The 15,526-nt window shown below is 42.7% G+C and overlaps 1 protein-coding gene across 1 annotated transcript in view; it reads left to right on the top strand.

Annotated features, from left to right (window-relative positions):
- The window catches only part of si:zfos-943e10.1 (GRAM domain-containing protein 2A), a 48,398-nt gene that overhangs the window by 10,731 nt on the left and 22,141 nt on the right, over positions 1–15,526 (top strand). The window contains exons 2-5 of the mRNA XM_028816610.2: positions 3,074–3,205; positions 8,511–8,592; positions 8,675–8,750; positions 14,228–14,331. Coding sequence (XP_028672443.1) covers positions 3,074–3,205; positions 8,511–8,592; positions 8,675–8,750; positions 14,228–14,331 — 394 coding nt within the window. The remainder of the gene's footprint in view (positions 1–3,073; positions 3,206–8,510; positions 8,593–8,674; positions 8,751–14,227; positions 14,332–15,526) is intronic.

The raw sequence follows: 15,526 nt of genomic DNA on the forward strand, positions 1-15,526 counted from the left end.
AAAACAAGAAAAGAAAGGGCAGAGCAGGCTGAGACTGTGCTCCTCTGATGTGGCAAGTGACGTCCTTCACATCTTCATTCTACAGCTCTGTGAAGGCCAGTGTAGTGTGCTGGGCTGGTAACCTCACTTCAAGAAAGGACCACAGAATCAACAAGCTAATTAAAAGGGCAGGCTCAGTGAGAGGACACGCTGTGGACCCCTTGGAGGTCATAGTGGAGGAGAGAATGAAGACAAAGCTGAGTGCCATTATGAACAACGCTGCACATCCTCCCCAACACTGAGGACTTTAAGGGAACAAATCATTCAGTGGAAGTGTGACAAGAAGCGCAACTGGGGGTCCTTTATACCAATGGCAATATGCCTGTATAGTGCCTCACTGGGACTGCCAAGTCACAAGTTTGCTTTCTTTTTAGTCTTTCTGGTGTGTATGTGAGAGAATCCTTCAGCGGAAGCGCGTCAAGAAACACAACCAGGGGTCCTTTATACCAATGCTAATACGTGAGCATAATTTCCCCTGGGGACAAATAGATCTATCTATCTATCTATCTATCTATCTATCATATAGTGCCCTTCATATCTATCATATCTATCATATAGTGCCCTTTCTACCCTTTCTATCTATCTATCTATCTATCTATCTATCTATCTATCTATCTATCTATCTATCTATCTATCTATCTATCTATCTATCTATTATATAGTGCCTTACATTTTCTATGTATGTATGTATGCCTGCCGCTCGTTCTGCGCAGCCGGAGACGCGTTGAGCTTCCGAGTCCGCCGCTCGCGCTCTTTGCTTTTCTTTTCTGCTCCAACGCGAAGTCGAATTGTGGGCGGCTGCGCGGCGGGGTCTCTTTCCAGCGCCTGGCACACTTCCCGTTGGTGCCGAGGAATAAGATCTGAATATGCTCTGCACGAAAAGGGGTTGCTTTTCGTTTTGTTTTATTATATTTTTCTTTTCTCTTTCCAATGCGAGTGGGAGCAGGCAGTTTCAAGTTAAAACCATATAGATGTGGGGAAAAAAAAAACAAACCCATCTTGAATTCCGCTTAGGACTGTGTCACTCTTTGTGCGAGGACAGTTCGTCGGGGAGCTGAACGTCTAATCTGACAGCTTGTGCTTCACGCGGGTCCATCATGTTCTAACAAGACAAGTTCGCCAGCAGCCTCGTTGATTTCGTAGGAAGACCTCGGCGTAGGCTGATCGATGAACTCGAGTCGTGACCGTCGTGTAGTGGGGACCCCTAGTGGCTAAACCTTTAAACTTTGCGTGATCCCGGACTTCACTTTTATAAATGAAGTTGCCAAGGCGGTTCTTTTTAACCATTTTTGTATCTTGGGAAGTTTCCAGAAATTTTAAATCGGTAACAGGTTTTTATAAATATCCATGAATAATTGATAACAGATTTGTGAAATCCCAATTGGTTCCTGATTTTTAAAAGGATTCTGGATGCATACATCAATGCAGGCTTAGTCGAGGTTTCCTCGATCTGTCAAATTCTAATACACATTAAAGATGTCCGTTTTGTCCACGTATTAGCACAGTAACAAAAGGTTTCTTTAATGCTGGAGGTTTGTATCCACACGTTCGATAATGAAAGGAACCCCCAGCTGACCTTTCATCCTGTCAAACCAATTACTCAAGGGTCATGACCCTACAAGCCACACCCCTAGCAACACTGGAGCCGGTGCCTACAACACCAGCTTTCAAAATGATGGTGACAGAAGGACCATTCAAGACCCTGAAAATGGCAGGTGACTTTACATGACACTGAATCATAACCCTCTGGGTTGTTTTTTTTTTTGTTTTTTTTTATTTCTTATTACTTACCAGGGGTTTCCCATAGTTTTTCCCCCTCCAGTGGGCATTTTTTGGAAGTTGTTTTTTTTTTTTGACTTGTGTGCTAGGGAACTCTCCACAATTGTAGCAACCTTGTGCGACAAAAATGAGCGGGGAAAGCCTGAATGGCCAGTCCTTTAAATATGAGACCTTAAGTGATTAAACGTAGGCGGACACCAACAAGAAATGATGACAAGAAAATGTCACATTAGGGTTTTGTTTTTATGACTAATTCTATTATTAAACCAGTTCTGTCAGTTTTTATTTTTAAAGAAAATTGAATGCTTGGAATTTTTCTTTTAAATTACTGAAAATTATGTGTTCCTGTTGCAAAAAATCGCCTTATGGTTTTCAGCATAGGATTAGCTTTGTAAAACTGACGGAACTCGCGCTCGTAAAATGCAAACTGCCTTGAGCAATGAATTCAAGTCCGGGTCACGGGGCCTGAGCCTGTGTGGGTGTGTGAGTGGGTATACTAATATATACAGTGATATATATAGTTATATAAAACTTGTATATTAATATTACCTGGCAAGTAACCACCCATACAATCAGATTTCGTAGTCTGAAACTTCTATCTATCTATCTATCTATCTATCTATCTATCTATCTATCTATCTATCTATCTATCTATCTATCTATCTATCTATCTATCTATCTATGTGCTTCAAGATGTCTATTAAGAGTATGGTGATGGACTTCAGTTCTGTGAGGGGACTGTGATGCTGGATGTCGGTTTTGAGATGGACTGCAGTACCATGAAGGTTCAGAGCTGATACATTAGAAGGACCACAGGTCTGAGATCCCTCTGTGACCAGGAGTCACACCGCTGATGGGAGTCTACAATGACAGGACAAGTCCCACGATGGCTCAGTGGTGTTGAATCTCACCATTGTAATGGGTGTACAATAACGGATCACAATGCAATGGTTTGTCCGTGGAAGTGGGCCGTTTATTCTAATGTCTGTTTTGTAAGGGATCTTGCCACCGTGATGAGTCTGCAACCGTGGACCTCCATGCTGTGATGGGTATGTGAGCAGGAAATACACAGCTGCAGGGAGTCTACAGTGACAGAATGAAGTCTCATGATGTCTTAAGAGGAATCATTTTAACGTCTTCGCATTAGTCTTTTTGATCCTCATTTATCTTTGAGTCCAGTGTCCTTTAAGGTCTCGCTCTGTGCCCGGCCTCTTGTTTGCATTATTTTAATGGCTCTTCTCCATATTCCTTGCAGTTGTCAAGTAGAGGCCAGCCTGACCAGCACAAAGAGCAAGAAGAGCAAGAAGAAGGCCGAGGCACAGAAGAAATGGCAGAGCCTGGAAGAGCCACAGCAGGAGACCAGCAACAAACACAAACTGCTCAGCAGGCAAGTGTGGGGTGCAGACCGCAGCTAGCTGTTATATAGTGCCTTTCATAGCTATCTACATTTACTATATAGTGCCTTACACATGAGTCTGTGTCTGTCATAATGCCTTATCTGTTCTTCTTTTGGCTGCTCCCATTAGAGGTTGCCACAGTGGATCATCTTCTTCCATATAATGCCTTATCTATTATATAGTATAGAATCTTATCTATCTGTGTTTATTATATAGTGCTTTTCATATGCGTCGGTATCTGTCATAATGCCTTATCTATTTTACTATTTTGCTTTTATTATCTGTATGTGTTATATACGGCCTTTCATATCTGTCTGTCTATTACTCTTCTATCATAGTGCCTTACCTTTTTATATAGTGCCTTTATCTATCAATCTATATTTTAAAAAGTGTCTTGAAAAGACGTAAAACTACATTTATAAGTGCTGTATGATAGTTCCTTTCATTCATATACTTTATATTAATACAAAACTTTGTTACTTATTTGTAGTGTCTTGCATTTATGTCTATATATTATATAGCGCCTTTTATATTTACCTTTTACATGGTTGGTTTCCCTCTATCTTTTACATAAGGCCTTTCATGAAGGTATTTTGTTGCATTTCTTTTTTGTTATATAGTGGCCTTATTATCTATCTGCATTTTTTATATAATGCCTTCAATATCTGTCTGCGTCTCTCATCATGCCTTATTTATTATATAGTGTCTTTTATTATCTATGCTTACTAGATAGTGCCTTTTATATATGTCTCTGTCTACTTTTCAATCAGTGCTTTAATCTTTTATTATAGTTCCATTCCTATTTATCTAACTTTTATAAAATGCTTTTCTATCTGTTTATCTATCAAAGTTTAATAAAGTGCTTTTTATAAATCTCATGTTGTGTCTTTTCAAGTGCTGTATAATAGACTTCATTTCCTACATATAGTTTGTATCTATGAAAAATGCCCTAGCTATCTATTTTATAGTGTTTGCATTTATATCTTTAAATATGAAAGGCACTATATAATATAGTTTTTACATGGGGTGTGTGTGTCTCATTCTGTTATATAATATCTTTCATGAATCTATTATGTTGGATCTTTCCTTTCTTGTTTATTGTGCCTTTATTATCTCTTTCCATGTATTACACCGTGCTCTCCACGTCATTCTGTGCCAGTCATAATGTCTTACCTGTTGTATAGTGCCTTTATTATCTGTCCGTGTTTATTATATAGTGCCTTTATTATCTGTCCACGTTTATTATATAGTGCCTTTATTATCTGTCCACGTTTATTATATAGTGCCTTTTATTATCTGTCCGTGTTTATTATATAGTGCCTTTCTCCTCCTGTCTACTTTTTGTCATAGTGCCTTTTCTGTCTATTTCTCTATTTATGTTTTATGTAATGTGTTAAATATCATGCTGTCTTTTCAGGTTCTGTATAATATATGCTTGAATTTTATACTTATGAAAATTGCCCTAGTTATCTTTTTTAATAGTGACTTGCATTAATGCCAGTATATTATATAGTGCCTGTAATATTTAGCCTTTTACATGGTGAGTGTGTCTCTCTGTTTGTTATAAAGTGTCTTTCATGTCTATCAGTACTGTAGCGCCTTTCATGTTTTCATATTGTGCCTTTCACACAATTATGGTACCTTTTTGCTATTATATGTCATGTTTTGTGCCTTTTTTTATTCTCATTATTCTATTCTCTTTCGTTTTCTTTTATTTGGTTATTTTTCCTATGTATGTCGTTTTTTTTATTATTATTATTCTCTATCTATCTGTCTGTTTTATAGTCTTTTTCAAGTTTGGCTAATTCAGTGTTTCTCAACCTTTAAGTATTTGCGACCTGAGTTTTCATAACAGTTTTAGTCGCGCCCCCCCCTATCGTTTTTTTGAAAGGAGCCCACAAATACCAATTTATTCTTTTTTTTTTTTTTTAATTAATGATATGTCATAGATGCATATTGTATTATATCTACTTAACTTTTATCAACATTTATCTAACTCTATATTTGTTTTTCTAGTATCAGAATGTAGTTTAAGTTAATTTGTTTTGGTTTCAATAGATGTATTTTTTATATTTTCGATTCTTTTTTTTTTTTATGTCTTCGCGCCCCCCTTTTTGTTACTTTGCGCCCCACTAGGGGAACCCACCCCACAGTTTGAGAACCACTGGGCTAATATCTCGTGTCTTTCACGTGACCCTGTTGTAAAGTGACGTCTCTTACACGCACTGCCTCATATATTTGCCCCTCTGTATTATATAGTGCCTTTCACACCATTCTTATTTCATATTCTGTTCCTTTCTAGACACCGTTTCTGATAGCCCTTAGTTATATAGTGCCTTTCTACTGCTCCTTTTCCATGGATCTTTTTTATTTTTTAATTATGCCCCCTCCACTGCTGCCGCCGCTGCCATCCTCATGCCCTGTAAACTCCCCGCTGCCACTGCCTCATTGGTTTAATTGCTGGGTGGATCCACAGAACTACTCGTTTAGGAGCCGCCTGATGGCTGCCTGTCTGCCTGCTTTCGAGGAGGCGCGGACGTTCATTTGCTCGCTCGTTGGTTTTCAGGTTATCGTGCTGTGTTTTCAGCAAAGTTGGCAAGGCGGCTCCTTTTTTTCTTTCTCTCTCTCTCTCTCTCTTTTAAAATCATTTGTTTCTATAAGCAATTCAGCTAAAAACATAACCTATGAATTAGTGAGATTTTCGGCTTCGCAGGGATAACCCGCAGGTAGCTTGTGGATGGGCCTGTGAGAACTTGGAACATGACGGATACAGACACATTGGGGGCGGGGGGGGGGGGGGGGTGTATTAAATATGAAAAGCCAATGGGGTGCGCAACGAGAAGAAAACACTAATATAGCGCCTTCCCTCCTGTGCAGTTCATGTTGAAGGGGCTTCTCGTGCCACTATTGAAAAGATCTTTGGAGGTCACGAATTACAAAGTGGGGCATCATGGGCACAAGCAGCCGATCTGATGACAGAACACGAGGCTCCGGACTCGAACCATCGAAGGACCAGGACAGATAATCTATACTAGGTTACAATCATTCCATCTCGCCTGAAGAAGGGGCCTGAGTTGCCTCAAACTTGCATATTGTAATCTTTTTAGTTAGCCCATAAAAGGGGGTCATTTTGCTTGGCTTTTCTCTACATCCTATTATATAAAAAAGAGAGACAGAACAGGTCAAGCAACTATAGGCCAGTAAGCTTAACGTGAACCACAGGAAAATGAATGGAAGGAATTATTAAGGAGAAGACTGAGCAACACCTGGCAAGGACAGGCAGGAGTTATTAGGACCAGTCAGCGTGGGCTCAGAAGAGGGAGGTCGTGTTTTACTAACAGGCTGGAGTTCTATGAGGGGGCAACAAAAGGAGACGACCAGAGTGGAGCAGATGAGATTATTGATGTGGACCGTCAGAAAACATTTAATAAGGTGCCACCTGAGAGGGTGGGCATCAAACTAAAAGAAGTGGCAGTTCAGGGTGTGGGGTGTAGGTGGGTGCAGAATTGGCTCAGACACAGGAAGGAGAGGGTGACGGTGTGAGGAACCTCATCAGAACTGGGTGATGTTAAGAGTGGTGACCAGCAGGGGGCAGTGCTGGGGTCACTGCTATTTTTAATATCCATCCATCCATTTTCCAACTTGTTGAATCCGAACACAGGGTCACGGGGGTCTGCTGGAGCCAATCCCAGCCAACACAGGGCACAAAGCAGGAACTAATCCTGGGCAGGGTGCCAACCCACCGCAGGACTATTTTTAATATCTATAAATGATTTAGATCGGAATATAAAGAACAAGCTGGTTAAGTTTGCAGATGATACCAAGACAGATGGATTAGCATATAATTTGGAATATGTTATATCATCACAGAAGGACTTGGATAGCAGACAGGCTTGGGCAGATTGTGGCAAATGAACTTCCATCCCATCCATTTTCCAACCCGCTGAATCCGAACACAGGGTCACGGGGGGGTCTGCTGGAGCCAATCCCAGCCAACACAGGGCACAAGGCAGGAACCAATCCCGGGCAGGGTGCCAACCCACCACAAGACACACACAAACACACCAAGCGCCAATTTAGAATCGCCAATCCACCTAACCTGCATGTCTTTGGACTGTGGGAGGAAACCCACGCAGACACGGGGAGAACATGCAAACTCCACGCAGGGAGGACGTGGGAAGCGAACCCGGGTCCCCAGGTCTCCCAACTGCGAGGCAGCAGCGCTACCCACTGCGCCACCCAAGATGAACTTCAGTGTGAAGTGAACATGTTAGAATTATGTGGACAAGACTGGCGAGCTTTGTTGGGCTGAATGGCTTCTTCTCGTCCAGATTGTCTTACTGTTCTAATGTAACGTCTGTCCTATTGTGCCATGCTCCTCTATTCACCTACTCCACTTTTGTGTAGCACCTTTCTTCTCTGTGTATATTGCACTTTTTAAATTGTAACTGTCACTTCTTTTTGATTAACTTCACCTCTCACTTTGTATAGTGCCTTTTCACATCTGTCTATATATAAAGTATCTGTCCTATATAGCGCCTTATCTATCTACTTCACTTTGTATATAGTGCCTTTTGCACCTGTTTGTTTATATAATGCCTTTTTGGTCTAATTTATATAGTACTGCACTTTTATGTTGTAACTTTCACTTACTTTTATGCTATCCGTTTCACCATTCACTTTGTATAGTGCCTTCTCACATCTCTCTGTCTGTTCTATATAGCGCCTTATCTTCACTTTTTATATTAGTGCCTTACTATTCTGCTCTCTCACCTCTAGACGCATTTGGCGCTTTGTGATTGGCCCGACGTGGCCCCTCCCACTCTCTCTCTCCTTGGTATTCCCTGGTGTGCGCGTGCCAGCCTGTGTGGGAATGCCGCCGCCACCGTCACCTTTTGTTTTCACGCCAGCTAGACGTCTCCGGGGGTGAGGGGAGGGGGGGGGGGGGTTGACGGGCAGCAAACGGGTTCTGCAAGTTGGCACGGCAGTTAATTAACGTGGAGCGGCACATGGCACCTGTTAATTGACGTTTATCCTCGTATTGTACCTCTGAGGGAAAAATTCCACCCAGCCTGTGAAAACACACAATGGGCAGGTGAGAAATCCAAGTCAGCTTTCTTCATAATTGTTTATATAAACTTTTCATTTAAAAATCCCCAAAAGTGCCGCCATTTGCACACGGGACTCTGACAAGCGGCGTCTCAACACCAACCCAATTTTTTTTTTTTAATTAATTTAATTTTTTTTTGCCTGCTCGTCTGCCTAACGTGCTGCTTGTTGTTTGTGTTGGCACAGATCTCACACCTATGACCCCACATACACCCGTGCGGCTGACGGCGACAAGCTGCTGGACAAGAAGGACTCGGGAACCATCAGTGTAAGTGCCCGCCGCCCCCCGCCCTGTGTGTTCAACTTTTGTTTCACTTTTCTTTTTTAATGGATTTATTTTTCACTCGCAGATCCACTTATCAAAGTACAACAGCACCTACCACAAGCTTTTTCGCGACGTCCCCGAGGAGGAGGAGCTCATGAGGTGTAAGTTTCTGTTTTTGTAACCCCGTTTTGTGTGGCGCTGAGAGCTCAGGTTTCACTTTCTTACCAAATCGATCTTTTTTTAAGATGTCTTTTATTGATAAGTGAACTGAAATATTTACCAAAAACAAAGCAAACGACGGAATTCACTTCGACTTTCGTAAAGGCCTTCGATTCCGTTGGACCCCGAAGATCAAGCGGTGGGCATCTGAGGTGTCCTACAAAACTGGAGCTCAAGTCGGTTAACTGGCAGAAGATAAAGAGCCCAGAAATGAGGAGAGTGGAGAGCGAGGTCACTCCACCAGTCGGGCGGGTTTGCTTTCTAGGCATCTGACCTTGGACCCTTCTTACGTTTTTTGGATTGACATGAATGGCACAGGTTTCAGCGTTATTAGTAAACGAATGAAATTTACAGACGATACTACAGTTGGAGCAACGGCAGAGTCGGCAAAAACAACACAAAAAGATGGCCGAACATTTGGAAAATGTAGCTTGATGTTGAAAAGTGCGACACACGGGCAAGTGGAACGTCTGCTGCCGATACAAGGTGGGCGACAGGAAGCGACCTCTGAACAGGATTTAGGGCTTTATGTTGATACGTTTTCATCGACCAAGCAATGTGCAGAAACGAATACAAAGGCAAATAAAAAGTTAGGTTATAACGTAAAAACTGTCGAAGAGAAATCAAGGGAGGTTCTGCTCGGAGTCTATAATGCGCTGGTGAGCCCCCGTCTGGAGTCCCGTGTGCAGTTCTGGGCACCAAATCACTGGAAGCCGAGCAGAGGTGAGCCACCAAGTGCATCATGGGAGCTGAAGACACGTCCTACTGTGACAGGCTCGGAGAATTTAAATCTGCTTAGTCTGAGCAGACTGCAAGGGGACCTCATCCGGGTCTTCAGGGGACTGCAAGGGGACCTCATCCGGGTCCTCGAAGTCCTTAAAAATATTAACGTCCAATGACTCTGATCAACGTGTTTGACCGTCAAAGTATCTGCGCACTTCTTCCTTCCTCAAGCTGTGAGCATCTGATGTAATGCTTAGTCTTAGTCCTACGGCAAGCCATCCGTTCCCAAGTTATACGTTCATTAAAACGGAATCAGCGGCATTTGTGCTTGCGGGTTTCCCATTCCCATGTCCTACACTAACTGAAGAAGAAACCGTTACTGGTGCAGTACAAAAGGTGCCTGCAGTGCCTGTAATTAAAGTCCCGTAAGTTCACTTCATCCTGAGCAAAAGAAATAAAATTAAATTTAAACAGCCAGCAGTTCAAAAACTGAACATTCTCTACTCCTGGACAACTGTGACAATCAGTGCAGGGCTGAACTCCGTCACAGTGGAGAGATCCAGTGGTGAGCCTGGGAGTGACAGGCAGGCAGGCAGCACTCAAGTTTCTTCTTTTCTTTCTCTCTTTCTTAATATAGTGCCTTTCATATTGTATTTTTTCCTTTATGTAGTCCCTTTTATCTCAAGTATTTCCAATTTTCTTTCTTTCTTTCTTTCATCTGTCACTGTTTGACTTGTAAGGCACTATATAAACTTTTCTTTCTTTCTTACTTGAGATAAAAGGCATTTTATTATTTGCAATTTTCTTTTTCTTTCTTAATATAGTGCCTTTTATCTCAAGTATTTGCAATGTTCTTTTTCTTTCTTAATATAGTGCCTTTTATCTCAAGTATTTGCAATGTTCTTTCTTTCTTTCTTTCTTTTATCTGTCACTGTTTGACTTGTAAGGCACTATATAAACTTTTCTTTCTTTCTTACTTGAGATAAAAGGCATTTTATTATTTACAATTTTCTTTTTCTTTCTTAATATAGTGCCTTTTATCTCAAGTATTTGCAATGTTCTTTTTCTTTCTTAATATAGTGCCTTTTATCTCAAGTATTTGCAATGTTCTTTCTTTCTTTCTTTTATCTATCACTGTTTGACTTGTAAGGCACTATATAAACTTTTCTTTCTTTCTTACTTGAGATAAAAGGCATTTTATTATTTGCAATGTTCTTTTTCTTTCTTAATATAGATAGTGCCTTTTATCTCAAGTATTTGCAATGTTCTTTCTTTCTTTTATCTGTCACTGTTTGACTTGTAAGGCGCTATATAAACTTTTCTTTCTTTCTTTCTTACTTGAGATAAAAGGCATTATATTATTTGCAATGTTCTTTTTCTTTCTTAATATAGTGCCTTTTATCTCAAGTATTTGCAATTTTCTTTCTTTCTTTCTTTCTTTTCTCACTGCCAACCCCCCCTCCCCCGGTCACTCTTCATCTGTGTTTTTAGTATGAAGTGTCATTGAGAAGACGTGACCATATAGTGGGAGGTAACATTAGGTTGCCTGCTGCACTTCGTGGCCTATGAGGCAGTTTGCTGAGAGCCATCAGGTCAACACACTAAAGCCATCGGGCCACTCCGACTCACACAATTGGACTGATTGGGCACAGTGGTGTCCTTCACGCCTCGGTGGCCATTTGCAGTCCCCACTGCGAACACAGCACAGAGGTCGCCACTGTGAAAGTACAGCATGACTCCAGTACAATGACAGACGGGCCACCAGCAGCACGTCTCCTCTTTTAATTGCATTTACTAATCACGCCTGACGAATGCGTCACCTCCTACAGGCCAACCTTGTGAATCCACTGAAAGCGCCAGCCTGTTCCTGACTTCAGTGTGAATGTTCTGAAAGGGCAGCACAGTACCGCCAGACTGAGTATCGAGCGATGCCCCGAGGAGAACATCGTGTCCTGTCTGTGCTCTGATGGTCACTAACAAGCATGGCTGGCTTTGTAGCCCACCGCTATGTGAACATCAACCTTAATTGAAGGAAAGTCAATGTCATTAGTATGGAGGCAGGGCAGCCAGTCTGAGCGGCATGTGAGCTGCTTGTACACCTACGTGTCACTCCAGGCCACCTCAGGGCTGAGTTCATCATGAGACCCCACGAGTACCTGAAGGCTCGCTGTCTGTCTGCTCTGATGATGATTGATTACTCCTTAATTAAGGACAACTAAAAGAGAAAAGGTGGTTTGAAAAAAGCACATCTGAGAGAAATGGTGGGCACGTAGGCATCGAGCTGGCAACCAGCAATCAAAAAGGAGATGCATCACAGGATGGGCTTTCAAAATCCAATTCCATGAAGCCAGCCCTAACATTGTAAAGAGTCACCGTAATGGAAAATTGATTTGGGGGGTTGTCACCTGTGCCACGTCCTCAAACCATAGAACCGTCCCCATGCCAGCCAGCCCCGTCATGGAGCTGATGTGACGTACTTGTGAGTCAAAGAGCCACCTGAAAGTGTGGAGGCACGCTGCATGGAAAGGGTTAAAGGACTGAGCTGAGGTGGTCAACCCTGCAGTCCCCTTGGACGAGATTCCTAATCCCTGAACACACGCGGGCCTGTTGAACTCTATGGTTGGGCCATGGAGATGTGATGTGCATTTCGAACATAAGTCTGCAATCGGTGGGCTATGAAGATGGCCAGGAGACCCCCATGCAAATGCATCGATCCATTTAATCCTCTTCCAGTTTCTAGCTAAACATTTATCATCCATCCATCCACGTTCTTCTTCCTTCTGTCCATGTTGCACTTCTATCCGCACACCCATCCATTTAATTTGTCTACTTATCCCCCATTTAGCCTACCATTTTGATCAATCTGCCCAGGTTCCTTCTTCTTTTTTCCACTCCCACATTCTCTTTCTACATCCATTTATATACCCATCCATCATCTTCTTCTTTATCTCTCCACCCAATCTCCTCATTCAAATCCTTCTTATTCTGTTGCTCTTCTTTCAATCATCCATACAGCCATAGAGCTGCTTCTTCCATCTTTCTAACCATCCATTGTTATGCATCAACTATGTTTCCGTCTATGCTGTTCTTCATCCTGTCCCGTCTAGTGGTTCATCACCCATCTACTCATTACCTTTCCTCTTTTTCTTCTAAGTATTCCTCTATCCCTCCTTCTTCCACATTTTCATTCATCCACTCACCCACCTGTTCACCCATCTTTATACTTCTTCCATCCATCTCTTCGTCTCTTCATCCAGGACAGCAACCAGCCTTCTTCTTCTTCTTGTTCATTTTTTTTCACTCCCACATGCTCTTCCTCCATCCATTTATCTACCCATCCACCTTCTTTATCTGTCCACCCAATCTCCTCATACAAATCCTTCTTATTCTTTTATTCTTCCTTTAATCATCCATGCAGCTGCTTCTTCCATCTTTCTAACTGTCCACTATTATGCATCACTTTCCATCCATCCATGCTGTTCTTCATCCTGGTTCATCTTCATCACCCATCTACTCAATGCCTGTCTTCTTTTCATCAAACCAATCTGTTGTTCTTCCAGGTGTCCCTCTATACTTCCTTCTTCTTCCACACTTTCATTCATCCACTCACCCACCTGTTTTCCAGTCTTTTTATTTCTTCCATTCATCTGTTCATCTTTCCATCCAGGAGAACAAGCAGACAGGATTTTTCTTCTTCTTCTTCCATCCCTCCATCTATATGGTCACTGTGACAATGCTAAAGATTCTTCTTCTTCTCCCTTCTACTACCCCCCATTTCCTTCTTCCATGAATCCATCACTCGGTTTCTTCTTCCATCCATCCATCTATCCCCCAGTATACCTATCATTCTTCTTAATCAATGGATTTACTTTTGTCCATCTGTCCACCCAGCACGCTTATTCCGTCCTCTTTCTTTCTAACTGTCCTCCTTTCTCCATTAAACAATGCTACTTCTTCCATTCATCTTTGCTGTTCCTTATTCTGCCCATCTGACCATTCATCTTCATTCACACATTCACTAAACGCCCTTCTTCTTTTCGTCCAGTTGATCGATGTTCTTAGTTTACCCATCCTTCTTCTTCTTTCTTCCAAACCTCCATAAAAATACACCCATCTACCTTCTTGTCTTCCTGCTTCTGTTGTCCATTCATCTAGCAACACTGTTCTTCATCCTCTATCCATGTAGACATCCATCTTCATTCATCAAACAATCCCCTTTCCTCCTCCTCCTAGATAGATAGATACTTTATTAATCCTTTATTATCCTCTCACACTTCCCTCAACCCATATGAGATACTGGGGCCACCTTGCTGGCAGATGGACCTGATGGTCTCCTCTTATGTCTTGTGTTCTCAGTTTTATGTTATTCCTACAGAAACCGGTCGACGGCAGGATTCAGACTCTAGGGGGTACCAGTTCATTGCAGGGCTTTTTCACTCCCAACCATGTAGCCCCCAATCCAGCTGACATCAGACCTCTGGACTCTGTGAGGATGCTGGAGTCCACCTTGAACATGGGGAGAACATGCAGACCCCATACAGAAAGTGCCAGTGTGCCCGGAGATCAATCCAGGATCCCAATGCTATACCACCCTGCTGCTCACATGTTCAGATGCTAATGTCATGTAGAAAGTGTTATGTCCTTACCACGATAGGACAATAATGTCTGTATTCCCCTCCCCCACCTCTTCCTCCAGATTACACATGCACTCTACAGAAGGAGGTGCTATATCATGGAAAAATGTACGTGTCCAAGAGCTTCATCTGCTTCTACTCCACGGTTTTTCTCAGGGAGACCAAGGTGAGCCACCCAGCGTATCTTAAGTCGTTACAAAGCTAAACTCCATGCTGGTGGGCCGATTGGCCCAGTGTGATGAGTGAGGCTGCCGTGTGATGGTGACTGGTGGTGGTCGTCTCCGTGTTGGCCTTGTTCCACAGGAGGCTCCATTGGAATGAGTGGGATTACAAAGTGAAGAATGAACGGCAGCAAAGTTTAGTTTTATATAGTGCCTTTCCATAGCAGACTTCACAGCAGGTCGGGGTCTTTTACCAACGTGTGACTCTCGCATAGTTAAAACATCTGGAGTCACAGGGTCAGACCGTTGCAGTGATTTTTAGCAAAATTCCAGGTCCTTAACCACAAGGCTAGGTGGTCCCTTCACGTGCCTGTTGAATGGGGGGCTCAATATTGCAGCACGTTTTTAGGATTCTAAAGCATCCTTGAAGTGAGGTGTCAGCACTTCAAGGGGTTCGGTTGACAAACCCCCTCCGTTCTCCCCTGGACTCTACACAAGGGGCAGTCAAAGTTCCCAGGACTGTGATACAGCAGGAGAAGGAGAGGTCAGATTACGTAGTCATTGTTGTGGAGGGGAGGGTAGTATGGCTGTAGACCAGTTACAGCAGGTCTGGACTGGTTTCGGCATGCAGTATTGTTTTAATTACCATCTGAGTTAGATATGCGCATAGTCATTCGGCGCCATGTCGAGTTCATGTGCTCACAGGGGACTCGTCCGCTGGTGTAGCTGAAGCTGATTTCCCCATGAAATGGCGAGTCCAGAACATTCCATGGGAGTTTGAAGAATTGGGCCAATGGAGCAGAGGAATTGGGAAGCCATAACGAACGTTCAGATTTGAGGAGATGGTTCACTCGACACCTGAGGCGTGAAGCGCTGAGAGGGTCCGGCCAATGTTGGCTTGTCTGTTTGTTTGCCAACATCAAAACGGTCCAGGCTTGGAGTACAGAGTTCCTCGTGGTTACCAAGTGGGGGCTCGGCCACTTTGACACAGGTGACTCTTCTACTGAGGTTCAGCACTAGTGACAATCACTAGAGTCCCGTCCACCTAAATAAAGAGTTGCGTATATAGGGGTCTTCTATCACTTGACTGTCCAGGGAGAAGATCTCACTTAAGGTGGGACCAAAGACCAGGAAAGAACCAGGAGGTTTTGAAGATTTAGGTCAACAGGAAGGTGCAATGTGGGACACTTTCAAATGACC

Source organism: Erpetoichthys calabaricus, chromosome 12 (genome assembly GCF_900747795.2).
Source record: "Erpetoichthys calabaricus chromosome 12, fErpCal1.3, whole genome shotgun sequence".
In the NCBI taxonomy this organism is placed as follows: domain Eukaryota; kingdom Metazoa; phylum Chordata; class Cladistia; order Polypteriformes; family Polypteridae; genus Erpetoichthys; species Erpetoichthys calabaricus.